The sequence below is a fragment of the Eucyclogobius newberryi genome, unplaced genomic scaffold, assembly GCF_026437365.1.
Source record: "Eucyclogobius newberryi isolate DKJ021-1_F unplaced genomic scaffold, fEucNew1.0.hap1 SCAF_2, whole genome shotgun sequence".
NCBI classification, from domain to species: Eukaryota; Metazoa; Chordata; class Actinopteri; order Gobiiformes; family Gobiidae; genus Eucyclogobius; species Eucyclogobius newberryi.
The window spans coordinates 30,429,952-30,454,160 of NW_027315834.1; the positions used below are offsets into that span (position 1 = coordinate 30,429,952).

Below are 24,209 nucleotides of genomic sequence, written 5' to 3' on the forward strand. Positions count from 1 at the left end.
TAATGAAATAAATACCTCTATATCAGTCTATTTTTGGTTTGAAATCTTGCAAGATGGGGCTATAAAGATTTTATTCTTATTAGATTAGATAAGATAAGATAATATAACCTTTATTTGACTTTAGGTAGTTCAGTCTTAAAATATGTAAGATAGATGGTTCTTGATTGAGAATATAATAAATAGGGTTACTCTTACTTAAGAGTATTTTTTATTTCATATATCAAACAAACTAAATATTTCAGTAGTCATAGTCGTAATTATTGGGATTAATCGTTAGGGGTTAGAGTCAGCTATTCTTGTACCATTTTTTCCAGGTTATAGTTTCTGCAATCCAATTCCCCAATGCCCAGTTAAAGGTGTTATAAGATAAGATAAGATATATCCTTTAAAGAAGCAGTTTCTTATTTCTGAATGCGCTTAGAAAAAAGCTTTATGCCCTTTTGCCACCCCCCTTTGTGCTTTCCTTTCTCCGTGTATTCTGTTGCATCATATGGTCGGCAAGGATGGCAATTTAATTTAGCCGCAAAGTGGAAAGGGATCCGAGTGCAGCAGGTGTTGGGCTGTGGGAGGAAGACTCAATCCACTGCTGCCAAAGCAAATTATCAATGGGAAACATGAAATACTGTCAGGGCAGTTTTACACCATAGGCTCATGGATATGCACATTTATTCATATTTCACTGTGGTAATAGATGCAATGCCAGTCTGGGTTTGTATTCCACATATGAGGGCATTTTTTTATACAACCAACTGCAACTTCCTGAATCCAATCCACCATTATTACGTTATGTTATTGCCCTTTTGTTATAAGGGCGCAATGTAACGTTTTTTTTGGAGGGCCACCTAGTTTTCTGCTTTGAGATTTCATTGCTTTTTCCTGAAATTTTTCACAGTGACGCATTAAACTCATCGATCTGCTCTGGTCTTTCCTTCCGTGCGGATGTTTTTATTGCTTAGAAAAACCCCGGCAAACATCACATGTCACTTACGTGACATACCGACATACCGACATACAGATGACACACTAGTTCAAGTGCATATTGAGGGTTTATTCAGAGTGTTAAGGGCTGTAGGTTTTCGAGTCAGAAAACAGGATAAACAGGACAAAAGAACTAGCTGGATGATATTGGCGTACAGTATAAGCAGCAGTGGATTTGGATCGTTCGAGCAACATAAAAGCAATAAAATATCCGTGGTTTGTCTGTTCTGTTTCTCATATTTGTATAGCATTTACTGGTAAATTTAGCAGCCTTGGTTTGGACTGTAATTGAAGAAAGGCTCAAAATCAGTAGTGAGTTGGGACAGTCGTTGGCAGGTTGTTTTGGGGCTCTTCTTATTGACTGTTCTCTTCTCCTCACAGGACTTCCTGGGCCAGGCACATTGCGCTCTGGGAGAAGTGGTGGGGTCGCTCGGCAGCCGCTTGGAGAAATCTTTGGGGTGAGTAGGTCGGCTCAGTTTTTTCAGGGCTTAATCGTGCCACAGTGCAGTTCAAACATGAGCATTTCAAGGACAGAAGCATTTATTTACCTGCAGGTGTGGTTTAATGGCCCCCTGCAGAACATTCCAGGCAAAGCAAGGAAATCTTTATGGAGACGAGCAGGTGGCAAACGCCCCGCCAGCAAATTTACTGACCAATATGAAATTTGGGGGCCGATACAAGGCCAATATGTAAGGAATTTGCAGGTGCCAATAGACGATATAACTACTGATATATTTAGTATTTTGAAGTACTCTATTCATTTTAAAATGGGTTTATTAAGGTGACATTTACTGGCTGAAAGTTTGTTTGCACAACAATATTTTTGATAGACTTAAAGCATTGAAGAAACTTTACGAGCCTGTGGTGAGCCTACTTAATGCGTGTGCATTGCAGTAATTAATATGCGTAAATTCTGAATATTAATGCATCTTTTCATGACTTATTTACGTGTCGATGTCAATTCACTAAACATGTACAGCCATGAAATGAAGCCAAAAAAATTGTCTGAGGTATTAAAATTAAATATACATTTTTCAATATTTTTATGGTATGACCCAGCCAATGAGAGAACATAGGTGTGTTTACAGTGCGTTTCCATGTGCACATTAACCCGGTTATCACGCAGTATCCTGGTTATGACAGTATTCTGGATATAGTGTTTACATCAGAGAAACCAGGATAATACTCATATACTCATACTACATATATACATACGGCATCTGAATAGGCCCCACCAAACCCACTGGCTGGTTCCGGTTGCCTTAAAACTGCTCCATTCATTCCTTGTAAGAAATGAGCCATCTCTCACTGAAATAAATTAATAATGAATTAACACAAATCGGAGAGCGAGTTACTGATGGATAATCACTGACGACATGTCATCGAAGGAAACTTACGTGTTTATAAAAGTAAGTGTATCGGTCTCAAAGCTAAACATACATTAACTTAAATGTAAAACAGACAAACTTGATAAAAGTACAGAAAATGTAAAGCTGAGTGTTTATAAACAGGTTACTTCAGTTTGTAGTGATGGTATTTGAACATTATTGATTAGATTTATTGTATGTTAGCAATAGCTTAGAGACAAAATCACTTACTTTTATAAACATATAGATTTCCCCAGTTGACGTATTTACATGGTAAATAAAGGTCTTAACATGCTGCCTGTGATTATCCATCTGTCACTTGCTCTCCGCTTTCTGTTAATTAATTATTGATTTATCTTAGCGAAACTTGGCTAATTCAAGGAGCTAGCCGCCCTATTCACCTTATTCTGGTAGCCGGTCGGGGCGCTGCCATACTAAATAATCCATTTTCCAATTATATCCGTTAACACATGACTGCTGAACTGGAGAGAAAATAAGTTATTCTAAGTCATTGTACTTTATAGCATACTGTAATTTCGAGGTGAGACTTTTCCCTCTCCACTCAAGTAAACAGAGTTCTAGAAGTGTGATTACAACAGGAGTGCTGATCACACTTCCAAAAAGAGGCAAACGTGGGTGGGGCGGAATAAGGTCAATATTCTGGATATCTCGAGTGGTAACTGTGGCAACAATGGCACAGATATGGCAAGGAGCACGCGTGTGTAGCTCGCAGGGATAAAATACATTCAAATATAAGATGAAGATAAGATATATACATTCAATCGGCTATACCATTGATTTGTATGTGAAAAAAACATTTAATTTGTCGTAACTCAGCCATCTGATCGAGGCTGAGCAACGGGCAAAGATAATGAATTTCTATTATTCAAATGTTTTTTTTGGTATTTTGTATTTTGTTGTTGCTATGGCCACAGTGCTCATTTATCCATCTCTCTGAAACAAGCACTTGAACAGCGAACACCATATTTCCACCTGCCTTCAGGTTTTTGTTTTTTTTATGAGGCCCAGGTTGGCCTAAAGTGCAAAATGCTGTCGTGTGCAGTGAGGGTTGAGCCGAGTCGTGTGGTGAGAGTGGCTTTTGAGATGATGTCTTGGGGGAAAACACTCTCCAATCGGTTTAAGTGCAGGCTGTTTAATGTTGATACCTTTTATAATGTCCTCAGAAAACCAAAAGTGGTGATCTTACTAAAGCTGGTTTTGTGTTCAAGGAAAACACTGGGTCTTTGTTCTTCAATTAGCCTAATAGAACAGGAGTGGCAAGGGTTTGGAATAATGGACAATGAACTTGACATACAGCAATAGCAATTTCAATAAACATCTTCTAATTATTGAAATTGCTTTTGCTATTGCACTTTCTTTTACACACTAAGCTAATCACAATGGCTGTGGTAAAGCTGAGATGCCAAAATAAGACTTACTTGATGACAGCAACACAAGTTTCCGAAATGATTGGTCAAGAGAGAACGCAAGGTGAAAAAAAGGTAAAAAGCATGTATAAATAAAAAAAAATAATGATTTCTCACCAAACGCTTTATCTTGTGATTTATCACCGTGTTTCCAGTAGTGATAACTTTATTTGTTGAGCCGACACAATTAGCAAAATCGACGTTAGCATCAGAATCAGAAAGGGGTTTATTGCCAGAATTCACAAACATAGGAACTTATCTTCCAGTGCAGCATAAAACAATGAATTAGTCAAAAAGAGAACAATTTAAATCTGCTATGGGATAAAAAATAAAAAAATAAGCATCAGCTGTGGCATGCACGAATCAAACTTTATCCAAACCCAATGCATTTCATAAAGAGATGTGAAAATGTGGTGCAGTTGTCAGCTTTTCACACTCTGTTGGAAAAGCAGACCCTCATTAACAGAAGTATTCAAGACGCTCCAAAGTTAACAAAAATCAGAAAAGGTTAATTGCCATTGTCAATGAACAGAATTAACAAACATAGAAACTTGCTTTGGTGAGGGAGAACCTGAGCCAGTTGAAATGTGGCTAAATTCACGACGCTGCTGGCTTAATTTATCTTCAATGCTCCAAGCTGTTTAGAAAACCAAACACTTTAATTTTTACTGTAGGCACTACATATTTGTTCATCTAAATTAGTATGACATTCAATTTGTGACTCTATTTGTGCTGGGACTGCCAATCACTTTTGTTTATAACCCTTATCTTTTTGCCAGACAAAGAAAACGCATATTCCATTGTGTTTTTCCATATTGCATTTTTTTTTTTTCATTTACAGCATCTCTGAAGTAATTCTCTCCCTGACTAAAATTCGTATTATTGTTGACATTCTGCTGTCATTTTAGCGGCAAAGAGACCAGAATTGAATGTCATGAATAATTGGTCATTGGCGGTGTGCTGTCAGTGTGCGTCAGGGCTGCAGGTACGGAGCGACCAGCTGTAGAAGTCATTGTGTGTTGAATCCAGGGCAGAGGCACACACCTGCAGCCCCACACGACAGGGGGATCTTTAACCATTCTAATGAGTGCTAATTACAGCTAATTACATTGTTCAATCAAACTCCGGTGGGCATTTGAGGAGCTGAGGGAGTGTGCGGGGAGAGCGACTGACAAACAGGAAAAACAACAGTGAAAAGAGGATTCAAAGTTCTCACCGGTGCAAAACGGTGTCGGCGTGTGCAGTCACAGCGTATTTATTGACCTGATTGGAGTCAGAGTCGTTTTCCAATCAAGGTTAGTGTCAACACGCACAGAACGAATTAATTCAATTGAGGCCATTTTTTGGTACACAGAATATAATTGGTTTTAGGGTCGTCAAAAGTATCTAAAATCAGATACTAATTGATACTAATTTGAGCCAGTATTGATACTTATATCAGATTTCAGAATAAGCGGTATCGCATCGCAAAATGCGACGCAATTTCTCTCAAATGCGATGCATTTGTCAGAAAAAAGGGCTTTTGTATCGCAGCTTTTGCGATACAAAAGTGTGTGTTCAATTGTATAATCAAAGCGCCTAAAAGCACTGATCACTCGTCAATCGATCGTCAATAAATCAACATGACACATGTAGGACGCCGTGTTGACATGACGAGTCCCGCTGCTGTCACAGATCGAGAGTCTGAAAGTGGGAGGAGCCACATGCGGTAAAGTTAGCGTCACAGATACAGACTTCCGAGGTCAATAACTCCTAAACCAAAAGTCTTTGCAGATCATTCACATGCCAAAATATTCATATTTACACTGCCAAGTGACTACATCCTCGGTTTAAAAATCAGATGCGTATTTTGGGCGCAGCGAATTACACTGATCCGAATGTGCAGCCAGAGCCGAGACGAGTGCTTAGGGACCGTCATCAAATGTGCAGCCGGAGCCGAGACGAAGTACTTAGGGACCGTCATCAAATGTGCAGCCGGGGCCGAGACGAAGTACTTAGGGACCGTCATCAAATGTGCAGCCGGAGCCGAGACGAAGTACTTAGGGACCGTCATCAAATGTGCAGCCGGAGCCGAGACGAAGTACCGTCATCAAATAGCAAAACTAAAAATGGAAACGTTTTGTAGCTGGAATGGAACGTCAAATAGAGCGGTACAATTTGAATAACGCATAAAATACACTATGATGGACACCACAGCAACCTTTATTTTTCCATCAGAAGCTTAACACATATTTTTTTGTGAGTGTAAAGACAATTAATATGTAAATGAGACTCCTGCAAATAGTCATCTGATTGATGAAAGTTGTAAATAAGTTAATCTAACTTGGTGTTTTATTTGCAAGTTTTCTGGGTTTTTAAAAAAAAAAGTTTAAAAAGTGTTTAAAAGTTCATTTGTTAGGAGTCTGTCAATGGAAAATATTGATATTTTGCTATGCAATTATCAAATTGCTATACAAATTTGAAAAAATTAACAGATTGTTTAGCAGCGCCGCTATACAAGTGAATTACTTAAATGAACACATTAGCATGACAAAATGTGACCTTTCCTTGTTTAGTTGCTTTGTTTTGAGCTTTTTCAGAACAAGCTTAAGACCACATGGTAACACAAAGAGCGTTTTATCATTTTGTGTGGAAAATTATGCAAATTAAGGCAAAAAAAGTTGGTATCGAGTATCGTGTCTATTCGCGTTTACCGTATTTTCCAGACTATAAGTCGCACCGGAGTATAAGTCGCACCTGCCAAAACTCCGACTCTCGCTGAGACTACGTCACGGGGTTGGCGGGGGACACACGCTCTCGCTGAGGCTACGTCACGGGGTGGGCGGGGGACACACGCTCTCGCTGAGACTACTTCACAGGGTGGGCGGGGGACACACGCTCTCGCTGAGACTACGTCACAGTGTGGGCGGGGGACACACGCTCTCGCTGAGACTACTTCACAGTGTGGGCGGGGGACACACGCTCTCGCTGAGACTACTTCACAGGGTGGGCGGGGGACACACGCTCTCGCTGAGACTACTTCACAGGGTGGGCGGGGGACACACGCTCTCGCTGAGACTACTTCACGGGGTGGGCGGGGGACACACGCTCTCGCTGAGACTACGTCACAGGGTGGACGGGGGATTCTCGCTGAGACTACTTCACGGGGTGGGCGGGGGACACACGCTCTCGCTGAGACTACGTCACAGGGTGGGCGGGGGACACACGCTCTCGCTGAGACTACGTCACAGGGTGGACGGGGGATTCTCGCTCTCGCTGAGACTACGTCACAGGGTGGGCGGGGGACACACGCTCTCGCTGAGACTACTTCACGGGGTGGGCGGGGGACACACGCTCTCACTGAGACAACGTCACGGGGTGGGCGGGGGGGACACGCTCTCGCTGAGACTACGTCACGGGGTTGACGGGGGACACACGCTCTCGCTGAGACTACGTCACAGGGTGGGCGGGGGGGACACGCTCTCGCTGAGACTACGTCACGGGGTGGGCGGGGGGGACACGCTCTCGCTGAGACTACGTCACGGGGTGGGCGGGGGACACACGCTCTCACTGAGACTACGTCACAGGGTGGACGGGGGACACACGCTCTCGCTGAGACTACGTCACAGGGTGGGCGGGGGGGACACGCTCTCGCTGAGACTACGTCACGGGGTGGGCGGGGGACACACGCTCTCGCTGAGACTACTTCACGGGGTGGGCGGGGGACACACGCTCTCGCTGAGACTACTTCACGGGGTGGGCGGGGGACACACGCTCTCACTGAGACAACGTCACGGGGTGGGCGGGGGGGACACGCTCTCGCTGAGACTACGTCACGGGGTTGACGGGGGACACACGCTCTCGCTGAGACTACGTCACAGGGTGGGCGGGGGGGACACGCTCTCGCTGAGACTACGTCACGGGGTGGGCGGGGGACACACGCTCTCGCTGAGACTACTTCACGGGGTGGGCGGGGGGGACACGCTCTCGCTGAGACTACTTCACAGGGTGGGCGGGGGACACACGCTCTCGCTGAGACTACTTCACGGGGTGGGCGGGGGGGACACGCTCTCGCTGAGACTACTTCACAGGGTGGGCGGGGGACACACGCTCTCGCTGAGACTACTTCACAGGGTGGGCGGGGGACACACGCTCTCGCTGAGACTACTTCACGGGGTGGGCGGGGGACACACGCTCTCGCTGAGACTACGTCACAGGGTGGACGGGGGATTCTCGCTGAGACTACTTCACGGGGTGGGCGGGGGACACACGCTCTCGCTGAGACTACGTCACAGGGTGGGCGGGGGACACACGCTCTCGCTGAGACTACGTCACAGGGTGGACGGGGGATTCTCGCTCTCGCTGAGACTACGTCACAGGGTGGGCGGGGGACACACGCTCTCGCTGAGACTACTTCACGGGGTGGGCGGGGGGGACACGCTCTCGCTGAGACTACGTCACGGGGTTGACGGGGGACACACGCTCTCGCTGAGACTACGTCACAGGGTGGGCGGGGGGGACACGCTCTCGCTGAGACTACGTCACGGGGTGGGCGGGGGGGACACGCTCTCGCTGAGACTACGTCACGGGGTGGGCGGGGGACACACGCTCTCACTGAGACTACGTCACAGGGTGGACGGGGGACACACGCTCTCGCTGAGACTACGTCACAGGGTGGGCGGGGGGGACACGCTCTCGCTGAGACTACGTCACGGGGTGGGCGGGGGACACACGCTCTCGCTGAGACTACTTCACGGGGTGGGCGGGGGACACACGCTCTCGCTGAGACTACGTCACAGGGTGGGCGGGGGACACACGCTCTCGCTGAGACTACTTCACGGGGTGGGCGGGGGACACACGCTCTCACTGAGACAACGTCACGGGGTGGGCGGGGGGGACACGCTCTCGCTGAGACTACGTCACGGGGTTGACGGGGGACACACGCTCTCGCTGAGACTACGTCACAGGGTGGGCGGGGGGGACACGCTCTCGCTGAGACTACGTCACGGGGTGGGCGGGGGGGACACGCTCTCGCTGAGACTACGTCACGGGGTGGGCGGGGGACACACGCTCTCACTGAGACTACGTCACAGGGTGGACGGGGGACACACGCTCTCGCTGAGACTACGTCACGTGGGCGGGGGGGACACGCTCTCGCTGAGACTACGTCACGGGGTGGGCGGGGGGGACACGCTCTCGCTGAGACTACGTCACGGGGTGGGCGGGGGACACACGCTCTCGCTGAGACTACGTCACGGGGTGGGCGGGGGACACACGCTCTCACTGAGACTACGTCACAGGGTGGACGGGGGACACACGCTCTCGCTGAGACTACGTCACAGGGTGGACGGGGGACACACGCTCTCGCTGAGACTACGTCACAGGGTGGGCGGGGGGGACACGCTCTCGCTGAGACTACGTCACGGGGTGGGCGGGGGACACACGCTCTCGCTGAGACTACTTCACGGGGTGGGCGGGGGACACACGCTCTCACTGAGACTACGTCACAGGGTGGACGGGGGACACACGCTCTCGCTGAGACTACTTCACGGGGTGGGCGGGGGGGACACGCTCTCGCTGAGACTACTTCACGGGTTGGGCGGGGGAGCCAGATCGCTCTTCGCAAGGGTGGGGGCGAATCTCGAACCAAGCCGTTTGCATATCCGGGTTTGTGAGTGGGGTCCAAGGTATGGGTGATATTTCATAACTATTATGTTATGGGTGTTACACAACACTTATTATTATCAAATATACACTTAGGGTAGACTACGAAACAGGAAAAATAGCATGATATGGGACCTTTAAATATGGAACCTTTAGACACATCTAAACATACTACACCTGTTGCGATATGTTGCTACTGTATCTTAAATTTCCTTAGTAGTATATATCCATCTTTCTGTACTCACAATAAATAGTATATCATATTTATGCAAGTCAGAGACATTAAGAGGCTTCAGAACCTTTGGGAGAACCAGAGAATGCTCTCGGCCAGCTGAGCCACTGCTGCTGCCTCTTTGATACCTCCAGAGCCCACAGAAGTGCTCCTTCTGGTACGCGCACATGCAGTAGTTCTGTTGGCAGACATGTTCCTGCATCTACACGGCTTCCATGTTTTGCGGGCAGCTCATGAGGCAGAACTCATTTGACCTATTTCTACTGAATGTGTGGAGTATTTCAAATGTTTTTGGGGTAGTTTTTCCAGAGCTGGCTGATTTGACATGTTTTACAATACATCTAGTTAGTGGTTTTTTTGTTTTTTTTTTGGCATACTCGTGCTGTGACTTAAACACTCGGCAGCACTTACTTTGTGTTTCAGAAGTGAATTGTAATTAATTCAAGCGCAAAAGTAACTACTAAAAGTTTGATGTGGTTTTAGTGTTGTGGGGCTCCCTCAAGGCTGCCTCTGACCTTTAGCTTCAAATACACTGGAGCTCCACTTGGAAAAGCACTGAAGTTTGCATTTAGACTGGAAGAACAATTTAAATGTATGTACAGGCATTAATGTAAGATTCATTATTAATACTATGCACGCAATTTATGGTTCAGTTCAGGTTGGGTGTGATTTTTGACTTTTTGAATTTAATTTTTGTTTATACAGTTTTATGTTGTGTTTTTATTTTCACTTAATTTGGCTATAATTATTTCTAGTCTTTGTTTTATTTTTCACTTTTTAATTTGGTTGCATTACCAGTAATTATTTTTTAAATAAAAAAGAATTAAATTATTAAAATGAGTCATGCCTGAATCACTGTATTATGATCATATATTATGTAAATGTATTGTATTCATCATTCTTTATTTTCACTCCTGTCCCTCACGGTCAATACATGATTTAATTTGAGTACACCGCGCCAATATTTGATCTTTTGAAATGTACTTTTTCAAACCCATATTTTCACTCGACATGATTTCATTCACCGTGATGTTATTGCATTCACTGCGCTTTTTTCATCATATCTTTCATATAATATTGTTTTTTTTGTACGGCCATGCGCGATATACTGGAAAATCTCTGACAAAAGCGGATGACGATGAATGGTCTGATTGTCGCCTTTGTGAAGATGAGAACACCACGACACTGGTCCTGTCTGCAGTTTGACGGGGGCACGATGTCAATGATCACCTTGTGTCTCAGTTTGGGGAGAAACCGCAGAAATTAGCTGAATTCTCAAAAGTTGCGACTACAATTAAGATTCTTTTCAGGTTCATTTGCTGAACAGTGCATAACGTGTCTCTTGGGTGTTTTTTTTTTTTTTAATCCAGAAGTGGTCCCCATCTTAATTACCCACCTCTCGCCAGCCGCTGATTGCAGACGCTCGCTTCTTGATTACAGGATTCTCAGTGGTATCCGATCTTTCCACACACATAACCTTGCACAAATGTAACATAGTATGCATAGTGAGGCTGAGGTATAGACCGCCAATGCTCTCATCAAGAAAGCAGAACTGATAGTTATTTTTTCCTTTAATTGCTGTTGCCAAATCTTCATAGTCCAAATTAAATTATTAGTCGACAACCGGGTAATAGACAATTTGGTCAACTAAAACAAAGGCTGACAGTTCTAATTAGTGAATAAACTCTTTAATGGATGGTTGTTTGCCAGTACATACCGTAACTGTGTTGTTATAGTTGTGGACCTCAATCATTGTTTGCATTATTATTCAACGAGAGTTCATCAGGAATGTGCTAAAATGTGCCTGTTTATGTCGTGGTGGAGATGAAAAGTGTTGGACCACAAAATGAACTACAAAAGCAGAAAACACACCCACATTTTTAAAGGTCATATTTAATCATAGACGATATATGAGTCAATATTCTAATTTTGCATATCTTCAAAACAACAATTGCAACATTATCCACTCTTTAAAAAGTTTTGTCAATTTTTTTAACTTTCTAATCAATACTAAAAACTATATCAAAACTGGATGTGAACAAAAATCACAGTCAAAGTAGTTCTTTCAAAAGTACATTGTGTCAGTTGAGTGATAACTTGTGTGTTCAATCTAATAGTAGATGTGAGGGAGAATTTAGCTGTAAACAGAATATTTGTTTACTCCAATTTTGGAAGAAATTCCTTGCAAAATGTAATTTGACACTATTTACGACCTGGACCTTCTCACACTCCAGTTTAAACGAGTAAATAAGGTGCCAAACTCAGCAGAAACGCCCTAAAATGTCGCCCTATTTACTTACAGTGCACAGAGCCACCTTGTACTGTAACTGTTGACACTGTGAAAACCCTGCAGCACAAATGCATTTCTTCCTATGCTAATGAGGCTGTAGGAGCGGCATGTATGAGACAAACTGTGGCATCCATAAATCAGCGTGTAACTCCGGCCCCTCACTGCGCACGCCCACGTCTGGAATCCGTCTGGCTCCAAAATAATGACCACATCGAGCTCACGGAAAACACAAGAGGGGGCGCAAAAAGCAGCCATTTGACAAAATAACGAGCCGGCGTGTCCCATTCGATATCCCGTCGCCGAGGGGGAACTGTCATGGCGTTTCCTCGGGCATCTTTCACCTGTACATTTAACATGAGAGGTGGAGGGTGAGAGTAGGAGTGTAGCTGTAGGTGGAACAACAACTAGTGTGCAGAGTTAAACATGTGACGGAGCAGAGGAGACGGAAGGGCGGGTGCATCAGCGGGAGGCGGGGCTCCCTTTGGTGCTGCTCATTATCTCTCTGTTGGGAGTAGCTGTTCTCAGTCAGAAGTCAATCAGAAAATCACAGTGCAATCAGCTTTGTTAGCACTTGCCACGGTCCATCAACATAATACTGAAAGTGACTGGTTTATATTTAGTCCACTTTACTATACAAGTCTGCTTAGTTTAGAGTGGACTGCACAATGCACTTACAGTACTACATTATTCATTAGATTCAATGTATTTTAGTGCAGCCCAGTATAACAGCCACACAGGTTTTCACAAAAATTATGGTGATTTGATCAAACTGATGTGTGATTTTAACATTTATCAAATTAAAAAACACCAGCCATGATATTATTATTAATAATATTGTATTGTATTGGTCTTTAGAGTCCCTCTCAAAGTACTGAAGTGTAGTCATTATTCTTTCACACCTCTCGGGCTGATCTTTATTGATTCTATCTTCAATTGAGTCATTGATGGAGACTTAATTGAACAACATATTTATTAGTCAATTATTTTATTGGGATTAAACTATTTTTTATGGAGCAAAAAGATGAAGGCATGGAGTTAGTTTGAGATTTTTGGGGAGTGAATTGTGAGATAAATACACTGTGTACTTGCAGTATAAATGTTTGTACTTGTGTGATCTTGTCAGTGCACTTTGGGTCAGATACATGGTTTGATCATCAAGATACTTCATAGTTTTGAGAGCTTTTGTTGCCCCAACTATCGCCCCCTTTTAGTTGATGCACAGGGCATCGTTTACTGTCCTCCACAGTGGCACAGTGATTGTAAGCATCTATTGTAGCTGCAGCTTCCTTTGGATAGACTGAGGCTGCTAATCTGGGCCATCAGCCTCTCCGTCATTCACTCACATCAGTCACACGAAGCTGGATGTCTTTCCTAAGAACACAGAGACTGAACTGGAATCGATGCTTCTAAAAGATAAACTTTCATTTATTCAAAAGCTTGACTCCTAATGTCAGGTTGTGAAGTCTGCTCTCTGAAAGAGAAGCTTAACAGATGCGTGTCAGACCTTTAAGTGCACGGCAAAATTCAGTGTATTTCTAATAACCACTGAGCTTGAAAAATGTGTTGTATCCATAGCAACAGCATGTTTTTGGAAAATACAAGGAAATAAATAGGCCCTTTTCACTAAACCGACCGGCTAGTTCCAGTTGCCTTAAAAATGCGGAATTCCACTTCCTGCTCAGTTCATTCCTTCTGGGAATTCAGTCTCATTAAAATAAATCAATAAAGAATGAGAGCGAGTTATAGATGGATAATCATTGACAGCATGTTAAGACCTTTATGTACCAAGTAAATACTTCACCTGAAGAAATCTATGTGTTTATAAAAGTAAGTGGTTTTGTCTCTAAGCTAACGCTAAGATATAATGAATGTACCGTAGTCAATAATGTTAAAATAACTGAGCTAACCTGTTTACAAGAACACTCGGCTTTGCATTCTATGTACTTTCACCAAGTTTGTCTGTTTTATATTTAAGTTAATGTGGGTCAGCCTTTAGCTTTGAGACCAAAATGCTTTCATAAGTTTCCTCCGATGACACATTCACATACGTAAAAGTCTTAACATGCTGCCAGTGATTATTCATCTGTATTTAGCTCTTCATTGTGACTAATTCCCATTGAGAATGAATGGAAGGAAAAGTGGAGAGCTGCACTTTTATGATAACCGGAACTAAGCGGACGCTACCGTGAAAAGGGCGTATTAAAATATTAATGGCCAGAGTAATGTGTTTATTTTTTGTAGCATCTTGTTTGAAAACAGCAGCGCTTCCGTGAAAGACAAATATTCGAGTTGAAAAGCTAAAAAATCCTAGGTGACATTACAGAAGATGCTGGAAAGCTCAGAATAGCGATTCTCAAAAGGCAGAGCAGTCACCAGCATCACTATCTGTAAATATCAACAGGACAAATATCAAGTGGAGTGAAAGCCACACACTAGTCTGTACAGTCTGTTATGAAAAACATTCCACTTCTCTATAGGTTGTGTTCATGTGACATCACAACATACTCTCAGAAAATAATATGGAATACATGGATGGAGGGCCGCTACAGTGAATATCTTTAAAATGCATTTTGTTGGTATAATACAATGAGTTCTTCGGTTCCATTGACTAATTCAACATGAATTAAAATTTATTTTCCAGATATTTCATGGCAAAATACAGTGCTATCAGTCTGGAAAAGGGGCTGATCCTAACAAAATGTCACAACACTGTATCACGTTATTAGCAGGTGATGTAGAAATCTACATTATAGCAGCTGTAAAATTGACATGAAAAAATAAATTTAAATGATTTGGTTGCACAGATTTACATTACAGAGTGACACATGAAATCAAAAGTGAATGTGAAAATAACTTAACACGAGGAGCCCAGTTTTCAGGTTGAATAGAAACTTTGACGTTACTTCGAAGCAGGATTCCAGTCCTTGGTTTTCAAAGTCATCAAAATGTAGGGACTTGGATACATCTTCATCAAGAGGACTGTCTTTTGGAAACATTGGCAATATTTTAGGTCATTTTGTTTACAAGATCCTATTTTTAGAACGCTCAAAGTCGCAAAAATGTACCAAGAAAACGCCTCTGGAAATGATCTCTATGCCTCATCTTCAGTATCTATTTCATTGTGATCTGTCTGCTATTTCTGAAGCACTCTTGTCTGGTCTATTGAGTTGGAGTTAAAGTGGACTTGAATTACTCTCACTGTGAGGTCCTCGACCTCAATTCCTGTCAGTCTAAATGAGAGTGGAGGTGCTTCCTGCAGGTGTGGAGCTGTGTCAGTGCTCTCAAACGGAAGGCAAATTATCCACTGCTGCTTCTCTCACACGAGGATCTGTGCCACGCTCAAGGGGTCATTAAAGAGATTCAAGTTTGGATTGTTGTATTATGAATTGGATCCTATGCAATTCAATTATTATATTCTTTAAAAATTATTCAATTCTGCTTTTTGGGGGAAATGGTCATATCGTCATTCAGTTCATCCATTTCTTGCAGCTCTATGTTCAAACACAGACAGTTTCCTCACCCACTCCTACAATTTGTCAGCCTTCTTTATGCTCAGAGTGAGTGACGGATGAAGTTCACCAATTGCAGTAAAGTATGAACGGCCTGACGAAGCTGATGTTTTTATTTACCTCTTACAGGCTTCACATAAATAGTGACAAAAATCTAAATTGTGATCTGGCTCCCGGAAAATATTATTTGACATGTAATTGAATTGTTTAATGTTTGGTTCTCTAAATAGCTCAGGGTAAAGGTAATGCAGAGAAGGCTTTGTTGTCAGCACCAAAGCAGATGTAGCTCCAGTAGAAGCTGATAATGCACTTGGATTTATCAAGTTCATCAAGTGCATTTCAAATTAGAGGCATGATTTTGTACATAATCTACTGCAGTGACGTCACTTTCTATTATGAATCTCAAGATGAACCGGCTGATTGATAATCGTGATCATACAGGGCACAGTATGATTGTAAGAACTAAAAATAATGATAATCAGGATCACTTTAAAAGCAAAACTTAGACATTCAATTCACTTTGATTCATTTTAAAAGTATTTGGCTGTTAACATCACATTTACTTTATCATTCACAACGTTTGAATTCATAAAACTGGTCACATAATAGAAGGATGGTGATATATTAGAGAATGTGAATGAAATTGAATGCATTAAGATAAGATAAGATATTCCTTTATTGTCTACACATGGGGAAATTTCATTGTTGCAACGCAGGTAGATACAGAGGAAAAGGACAGATAACATATAGGAAGTTTAAAAAACACTCTTAATAGAAGAACTCTTATAAACAAAACTCTTATAAACAAAACTCTTATAAACAAAAACTCCTATAGACAAAACCTCTCATTTACTAATAAGAAATGGAGGGGAAAAATAAAGAAAAAATAAAATAAAAACAGCGAGCGTAAGACAAGATAATACTAATAATAATTTATTATTTGACTGTTGTTTGGTCATGGTGTCAATAATAACTGAATAATCACAAAATCATCATGCATCTTCTCACAATAATTGCATATGTTAAAATTTGACATCACCGCATTCCTATACTCTATATATATTCTTCATAATCTACTGTAGCCTCCTTGTCAATACCTGTGTTGGTTTACAATACTAGATAAACATGCAGAGTGAATGACTAATGCACCGAATTGTGAAGTGACTTTGAGTGTCTGGAAAAGCACTATATCAGACTAATACATTATTCTTTATATTGTACGGCTCATTCCACAAAACCTTCATCCGACCTGCCTCGGGACTTCTCCAGCACCAGTTGCATTTATCCTGTATCAAATGATGCTCGCACACTCACCTTCCCCTTCGCAATGGTTCGTATAATTGCCACCAATTAGTTCTATGTGTAGACTAATATGTGTTTGCTCTTTCGCTGTGTTTTGTTCCAGAGGAATCTCAGGAAAGAAATGTGGGACCATTATCGTGAAAGCCGAGGAGCTGAACAACTGCAGGGTGAGGAGAATTATTGAGGCTTTAGGATGTGGAGATAATCAGGGCTCACTGTATGTTTCGTCATTAAAATCCCTATTTACTCCGTGTCTTCTATCTGCCGCTCTTGTTAGGAATCCGTCATGATGCAATTCTGCGGAAACAAATTGGACAAAAAGGATTTCTTTGGGAAATCGGACCCCTTTCTGGTTTTCTATCGGAGCAACGAGGATGGCACGTGAGTATAGCCCTCTTCTGCTCTCTCTCTCTCCTCTTTCATCTTTGGTTCAATCCTGCCTGTGCCAGAGGAAATTGGTTTCATTGATTGGCTTCAGATCTGAGCTGCCAGGAAGAAGAGAAACTGTGGGAATCGCATGGCTGTGTTTGCACAGGGGGTAAAGTGTGCATATTAAGGGTGTTTCTATAACACTGTAGGATTCTTAAGATTACTGTCGTGACAAGGGGAATTCTGCAAAAAACAGTTTAGATACGTTAATATTGTAACTAATTGTAGGATGTAAGGGTTTGTGACTTGTCTTATATGTCTAGGGCTTTTAATTGAAATTGTGAAATTACATAAGATTACAATACAATTATCTATTATATGCTTTATGCTTTTTGTAGTCAAAAATGAAAATGTGGCGGAAGTAGATTAAAGACATGATAAACTTCTTCAAATGAGAAATCTTACAATATATATATTTTTTTAAATGTAAAAGTGAGAGTTTCAATAAGAAAAACATGCTCGGCTCCAGGACAACATAGATGAATATTAGACTTTTTCCAACTGTATCCATTTATTTGTATTTGATTTAGTCATTTTATGTAATACATGCAGATTTATGAGTACTTTATTACTATATAAATAAGTTCAGCAAGTGCCATTGTCACTGTCTCCTTCATAACACCTTGGTTTGGTGCTGCTTAAGTTGGGTATTTTGCAGAATGTAACTTTTCTGAAGGGGATCTATCATGCATTTATTTATATTAGGGCTGGGCAACGATTACATTTTTTAATTGCGATTAATCACATTATTTCCCTGATTAATCGCATTTTCACGTGCAAAATTCAAAATGAATTCAAAAGAAGTGTAAAGTGCATCAGCATTTTTATTTAGTCGCAAATATTAAGTATTCGCATGCCACAAAATCCTGAGCCACAATCATTAAAGATGAACAGGCCACTTCAGAGGTAACGTCAGAAACATTGTAATCTCATTAAACATTAGACACTCCAAACACATTTTAGGAGCAGCAGAACCAGTCTAGTACCAAATGTTCCTAAACCAGAAAACACTTCAGTACAGTTTGTACATTCTTAGAACTTGACACTAAAGCGCCATAACATGAGTTGTGCAAACAAACACTTAACCAGTTAAATACAAATAAATACATTGTGTACATTTTAACTTAAACAATGTTATCAAACACAAAACTAAAGCTTATTGACACTGCCAGGGCATTGAAAAGAACCAGAAAAGTTTGTAGGTTCCTAAAACTGGGTGTTTTTTACTCCTCTGCACTCCTGGGACCAGCATATACTTCAGAGCTTAGCAGAGTTTAGTCAATATCATTATTTGCTCCAAGAGCTGCGTCTTAAGGTTTTTTTTTTATCTTGCGGGTTTGTTTTGGGTCTTTTTCCGGGTCGTGCGTAGGACGTCATCTCTGATTGGCTGCTGCGGCGCATCTGCTGCAGCGAGCTGAACAAATCTGAACACGTCGCGCCGGCTGCTTTGGCCGCCTCGGTCGCCTCATACGCGCGCTCAAAGCGTCGAGAGCGTATGAAAACGCACCAATCGCGCCGCAAAAAACGAAGAAATCGCGCCGCGGGAAACGCACTACGACGCCGCCGCGGCGGTGTGGACTGGCACCTTAGACCTGCGTTAATGCGCGTTAAAATAATTGATCGCGTTAAATAAGTGATGAGTTAACGCGATAATAACGTGTCAACTTGCCCAGCCCTAATTTATATACTTTTTTATTACTTTAAAAATACCTCAAAAAACAAAATAAATTTACTTTTCAGGTAAAGGAATTCACAGGATGGAAAATGTAACAATAATTGAATTGTGAATGCTCTTTAAAAATGAAAAAAAGTGATATTGTAAACTTTCAAAAACGTTCAAAACCTTTTGTGATTCATTTTACAGAAATGTGTCCGATAATTAAATCTCAACCACTATGTTTAAAGACACATTTCTGTTCTGACTTTTGTTATTGGGATAGATATAAGCTTCCTCATTTAGGTGCGTTCATGTCAAAGGAGCTTTACTTTGTTACTGAGGTAATCCACATTATTTTGATTTATTCTTACTCTTCCATCCGGCAGGTTTACCATTTGCCACAAGACGGAAGTGATAAAGAACACTCTGAACCCGGTGTGGCAGGCCTTTAAGCTCCCAATGCGAGCGCTGTGTAACGGGGACTCCGACAGGTCAGTGAGACGTCCTGAGACCACCTAAACCAGAACGTGAAAAAACCTCTTTGTCCAATACAGCAGAAGGAGCAGGACCATCGCTCCACAGAGAAAACTGAAGTGTGTGTTGCATTCTGGGAAAACTGTAGGGCTGAAATTGCAACACGTTTAAGACTGTCTATGTTAAGATCAATGTGTTCTTCAAAAGGCTCAGAAAAGAAGAAAAGGAACAAGAAAGCTCTATTGTTTTGTCAAAATTAGCTTTTACTTTCACTTGGCATTAGCATTACCGACCACTTTTCAGTTCTCTCAAATGAAGGAAAGTAAATTCTCCAAGATAGATATTTAATCATACTGTGCGTCGACAAATATATATATAATTTTGCTCAATATCCACACTTCTTTAAACTTAGCAAATGTTTGGTGGGAAAGTTATAAATGTTTCTCAGCTGCTGGCCGCTGCTGCTGGCTAAACTGAATGTTTGGCCAAAATGCTTGTGTAAATGTATGCAGTTTTCGGGTACTTGTACTTCGAAAGTTTACTTCTGGGAGGCCCTAAGCAGTTATAGGTTTCTGAGTAAATTTTTAGTCTTTGCTACATTTAGATGCATTTTTAAAAACAAGCAGTGGAAAGGTTGTGCTCTGTACTTTGTCCTTAGTAAGACTCAAACTCAGTGACACAACTACAGTTAAGGAGGATTAAAACGTCGCAATTTTTGGATAATATTTTACAATTGAAGTTTAGCGATACGCTCTAAACATGCTTCTATTATGTCAGGCGAAGATACTGCATCTGCATCAAATTAAACATAGAAATTAGACTGCTTACCGATACATAATATTAGAAAGTTTTTGTTTTATTTCCCTCCTGAATTTTATGGTCATCATAAAAGTCTGTTCTATGATTATTATACAATAAGGTTAATGAACCAGCGAACTACAACAGACAGTGAGGATGATTAGTCAAGATTATGTCGAGAAAGTTTTTCTTAAGAAATGACACAAACAGCAAAATAAGTTTGTTTTACATTAATATAGCGAGTAACTTGTTCATGTTGTTTTATATAATTAGTTGATATTTATGTACATATTTTCTGCTTAATTTTAGTGTTATTAAATATTTGGTTAGATCCCACCATGGAGATGTCACAGATGTTTTTGCATACATTCTTACTGTCAGTGGGGGTCCCCAGAGTTGACCTGTAATTCTGCCTGGTGATGTCTGAAGCTTGTCTCTATGGAGATAGATCAATTTAAATCCCTTCTGTGGAGCATTCCAAGCAAAGCAGCAAAATCTCCATGGAAACAAGCCGACCCCCTACCAGAGAAGTTAGAGCACCTTACATACTTCAGATTGAAATATGAAGTTGAATGGGGGAAGTTATGGGAAATAGAAAAATGGTAAGATAAATAATTTAAATACCTAAAAAGGCAGACAAAATGTGTTCCTTCCTCCTTCTTTTCCTGGCCTGATGGCTTTATTTGACAGGACAGTTTCAGCATGAAATGCAGCACCCTTAGCCTCCGCACCACCGATGAGCACCTTAGCTGCTTCTTTCCAATCATGAAAATATATTATATTGTGTTATATCTCTTTTAAATTACAAACCAAAAAACAAAGTGGCTAAAGTTCTTTCATATTTCCGCTCCAGTCAGTTCTCAGTTGGTACACAGCCTTTAGACAATTCAGCTTTGTTATAGGAAACACCAGCAGCCTCATGTATAAAGATGTGTTTCCATCCTCTGGTCTAAAGTCAATAGCGGTCATCTTGTGGTCTCCCAGACTACAACAGTCATCTGGAGTTGGCCCCTATAATCTTATTAGAAGAGGAGAATCGCACTAGGCGTATCAAGAGGAGACATGCACTAGACTACACACTTACAGCGCACACAAGTACACATCAAATCTGTGTGCCTGGGAGGAGAGATAAGCAGGAGCTCTGTTGGCAACAAAAAGAAACTGTGTCTTGTACATTCAGCGCGGCGCTCAGTCCGACACAACGAGCAACGAGCGCACAAGATTAGGCCAATCATTGTGGGCTTCCTGTCGCTCCTTCAAAGCAAAGAGTAATGGCGGACATCCAATTTAGGTGGACAATGCAAGAATGTGGACGCTAAGACAAAATACATCTAAGAGCTGTCTGAGGCAAAGGGGATTCATTCATGTAACCCAGAGCAGTGGTTCACAGTGTGATACGTTTACCAGTGGTGGTACAAAGACTCTTCTTCAGGCAAGGCAAGTTTATTTGTAGAGCACAACTCATACACAAGGCAAAGTGCTTCACACAACAGGAGAAAATACATTAAAATCACAAAGACGTGACAGAGATCACGAAACAGTAAAAGACATAAAAGAGAAGAGTGCAAAGAAAATCATTTCAGTCATATGCTAAACAGCTAAACAAAACTGTTTTTAGCTTGGATTTGGACATTGTCAGAGTAGAAGGAAGATTCAGATTTTAGCACAGATTCTCCATGTTTAGTCCTGACTCTGGGCACCAGCAGGAGGCCGGTCCATGTTTAGTCCTGACTCTGGCACCAGCAGGAGTCCGGTCCATGTTTAGTCCTGACTCTGGGCACCAGCAGGAGGCCGGTCCATGTTTAGTCCTGACTCTGGCACCAGCAGGAGTCCGGTCCATGTTTAGGCCGGTCCCTGAGGTCCTCAGAGTCCGAGATGGTTCATATGGCACTAACATGCCCAAGATGTACTTTTCTGCTTGGCTATGGAGAGACTTGTACACAAGCAGAGCTGCTTTAAAGTCTTTAAAGTGATAGGACACATATTTGCTGCGTATCAACTGAAATAACGGCAGCATGTAGAGGTTGAACTGAAGTGGCCCCTAGATTGACCCTTGAAGCACACCACAGGACCAATTTCAACTAAATACTTCCTGTCTTTCAGATAGGACCCTTACCAATTTAGGGCAGTGCCAGTGATGCCCACCCAGTCCTCTAGTCTCTGTAAGAGGATCCTATGATCGATAGTGTCAAAAGCAGCACTCAGATCTAACAGAATTAAGTTTCAGTTGTAGTGTTTTCTTGATATGGAATCAGTTTGATCCACATTTTACTCCTCTTTTGGACTACTCCCTGTTTATTACTTCTATATAATCTATAGCAATGACGTAGTCCTGCAGACCTTTCCTTGTGTTTAGAACAGCCAGGTACTTGCTTTCTATCCTAAATAAATAAAAAAAAAACTGTGATTTTGCCATTTGTAACCAGTGCATAGTTGTTATTTAAATGCTCATCACATTTGACAAAGAGTTATAAATCACTATCTATATCAAACGTTGACCTTCAGTTCCTAGAGTTAACTTATGACTGTAGGATTTGTGGCGCTCTGTGAAACAAAACCAACATTTTGTTTTGTGCATCGTTGTCCAGAATAACGTTAGATAAACTAGGTTGTTAGCATGTATGCTAACTGTGGTAATTGCTAATGGTAACAATCTACACAAAACAGTACCAAATGTGGTTTTGTTTTCTAAATGCCCTGGTGTTTCTCACGAGTTTGAGTGGTTGTCAGTCGCCAAAACAGACCTGGATTTTTATAGCTTGCAATGTTTTGAAGGGTTACCTCCCATGAGTCCGAAGGTTCGCTAGTCCGAAGGTTTTAAAGGTTCACTAGTCCGAAGGTTCGTGGTCCAAAAGTTCGCTAGTCCGAAGGTTCACTAGTCCGAAGGTTCACTAGTCCGAAAGTTCCTCATAGGCTAAAGTGAAGGTGCAGACGGCATCGGGATGTAGTCAGTCTGTAAAATGCGCACGAAGCACAAAGACACGCACTGGGGCTCGTCACGTTTAATGTACCAGCTGCTCACAACTATACACAGCAAGTTGTACTGTGTATGTGAAAATAACAAAGGAACATATCGAATCCTCCGCTTTATTCCCTCATTTGATTATAAGAAATATGCGTGATCAAAATCCTCCACTCTATGCCTTCATTTGATCATAAGTATAGAAATGATATATGTATATATAGAAACGCGTGATCCGATCACCGTAGGATTGGTAGTCAAGAAGGAAATTCAGCTGGCCAAGACGGGAGTGTCTACAGAGCCGCGGCGCGCGGCCGAAACTGCTGGGCTATTTGAGTTAATTCATTCATTAATAATACGATAAGGAGCTCAGGCTATGCACAGAAACAAGTCGGTTATGGAAAATATGTGAGTTTAATCATAAAAAGTGCATCAACACTAGAAAAGTCTTAAAAGCAGTGTGTGGGGCAAAGGGAGGCGAGGAGAGCCCGCTGCACGGAGACACAGCTTTGGTGAGGAGAGCCGCGAGTAGAGCCCACTGCGCGGACACACATCTTCGGACCAGTGAACCTTTGGATTTGTGTACCTTAAAATTTCGGGGAAATTTCGGACCCGTGAACCTTCGGACTAGTGAACCCTCGGACTAGTGAACCTTCGGACTAGTGAACCTTATATTTTCTGAATTTTTGGACTAGTGAACCTTCGGACCAGTGAACCTTCGGACTCGTGGGCAGCCACCGTTTTGAAGCTAACTCTAACTGAAAATGCATTAGTGCTAACTTGTGGAATAATACCGGGCTTATGGAACGCTGCCTTTTGTTAGCAAACACTGTCTGTTTAGACAGGCCCTGGTTTAGACTCTTAGAAAAGCCAAATCTTATCTTTGATGGTACTGGGTATGAAACGTTTCAGAACCACTGAACTAACATTGGCGAGTTCATCTAACCCTTTATTTGTTTCTGGGGTGAACCAACAGTAGGGCCAAGCTTGAGCGAAATGACAGCTGATGTGCTCCCCACACTGAGCGACACCCATCACCGAGAGCTCAAAGCTCAGAGGCTCCCGGCCTGCTGCGGCTCATCTATTCTTTTTCTCCTGCAATCACCCTTATAGTTTTTTCTTTCTCGACCGTCTTCACAGT

At 42.1% G+C, this 24,209-nt stretch overlaps 1 protein-coding gene across 1 annotated transcript in view; it reads left to right on the top strand.

Moving 5' to 3' along the window:
• The window catches only part of LOC140368099 (copine-8), a 145,836-nt gene that overhangs the window by 65,336 nt on the left and 56,291 nt on the right, over positions 1 to 24,209 (top strand). Inside the window, exons 6-9 of the mRNA XM_072454978.1 lie at positions 1,360 to 1,436; positions 16,852 to 16,915; positions 17,026 to 17,129; positions 19,221 to 19,325. Coding sequence (XP_072311079.1) covers positions 1,360 to 1,436; positions 16,852 to 16,915; positions 17,026 to 17,129; positions 19,221 to 19,325 — 350 coding nt within the window. The remainder of the gene's footprint in view (positions 1 to 1,359; positions 1,437 to 16,851; positions 16,916 to 17,025; positions 17,130 to 19,220; positions 19,326 to 24,209) is intronic.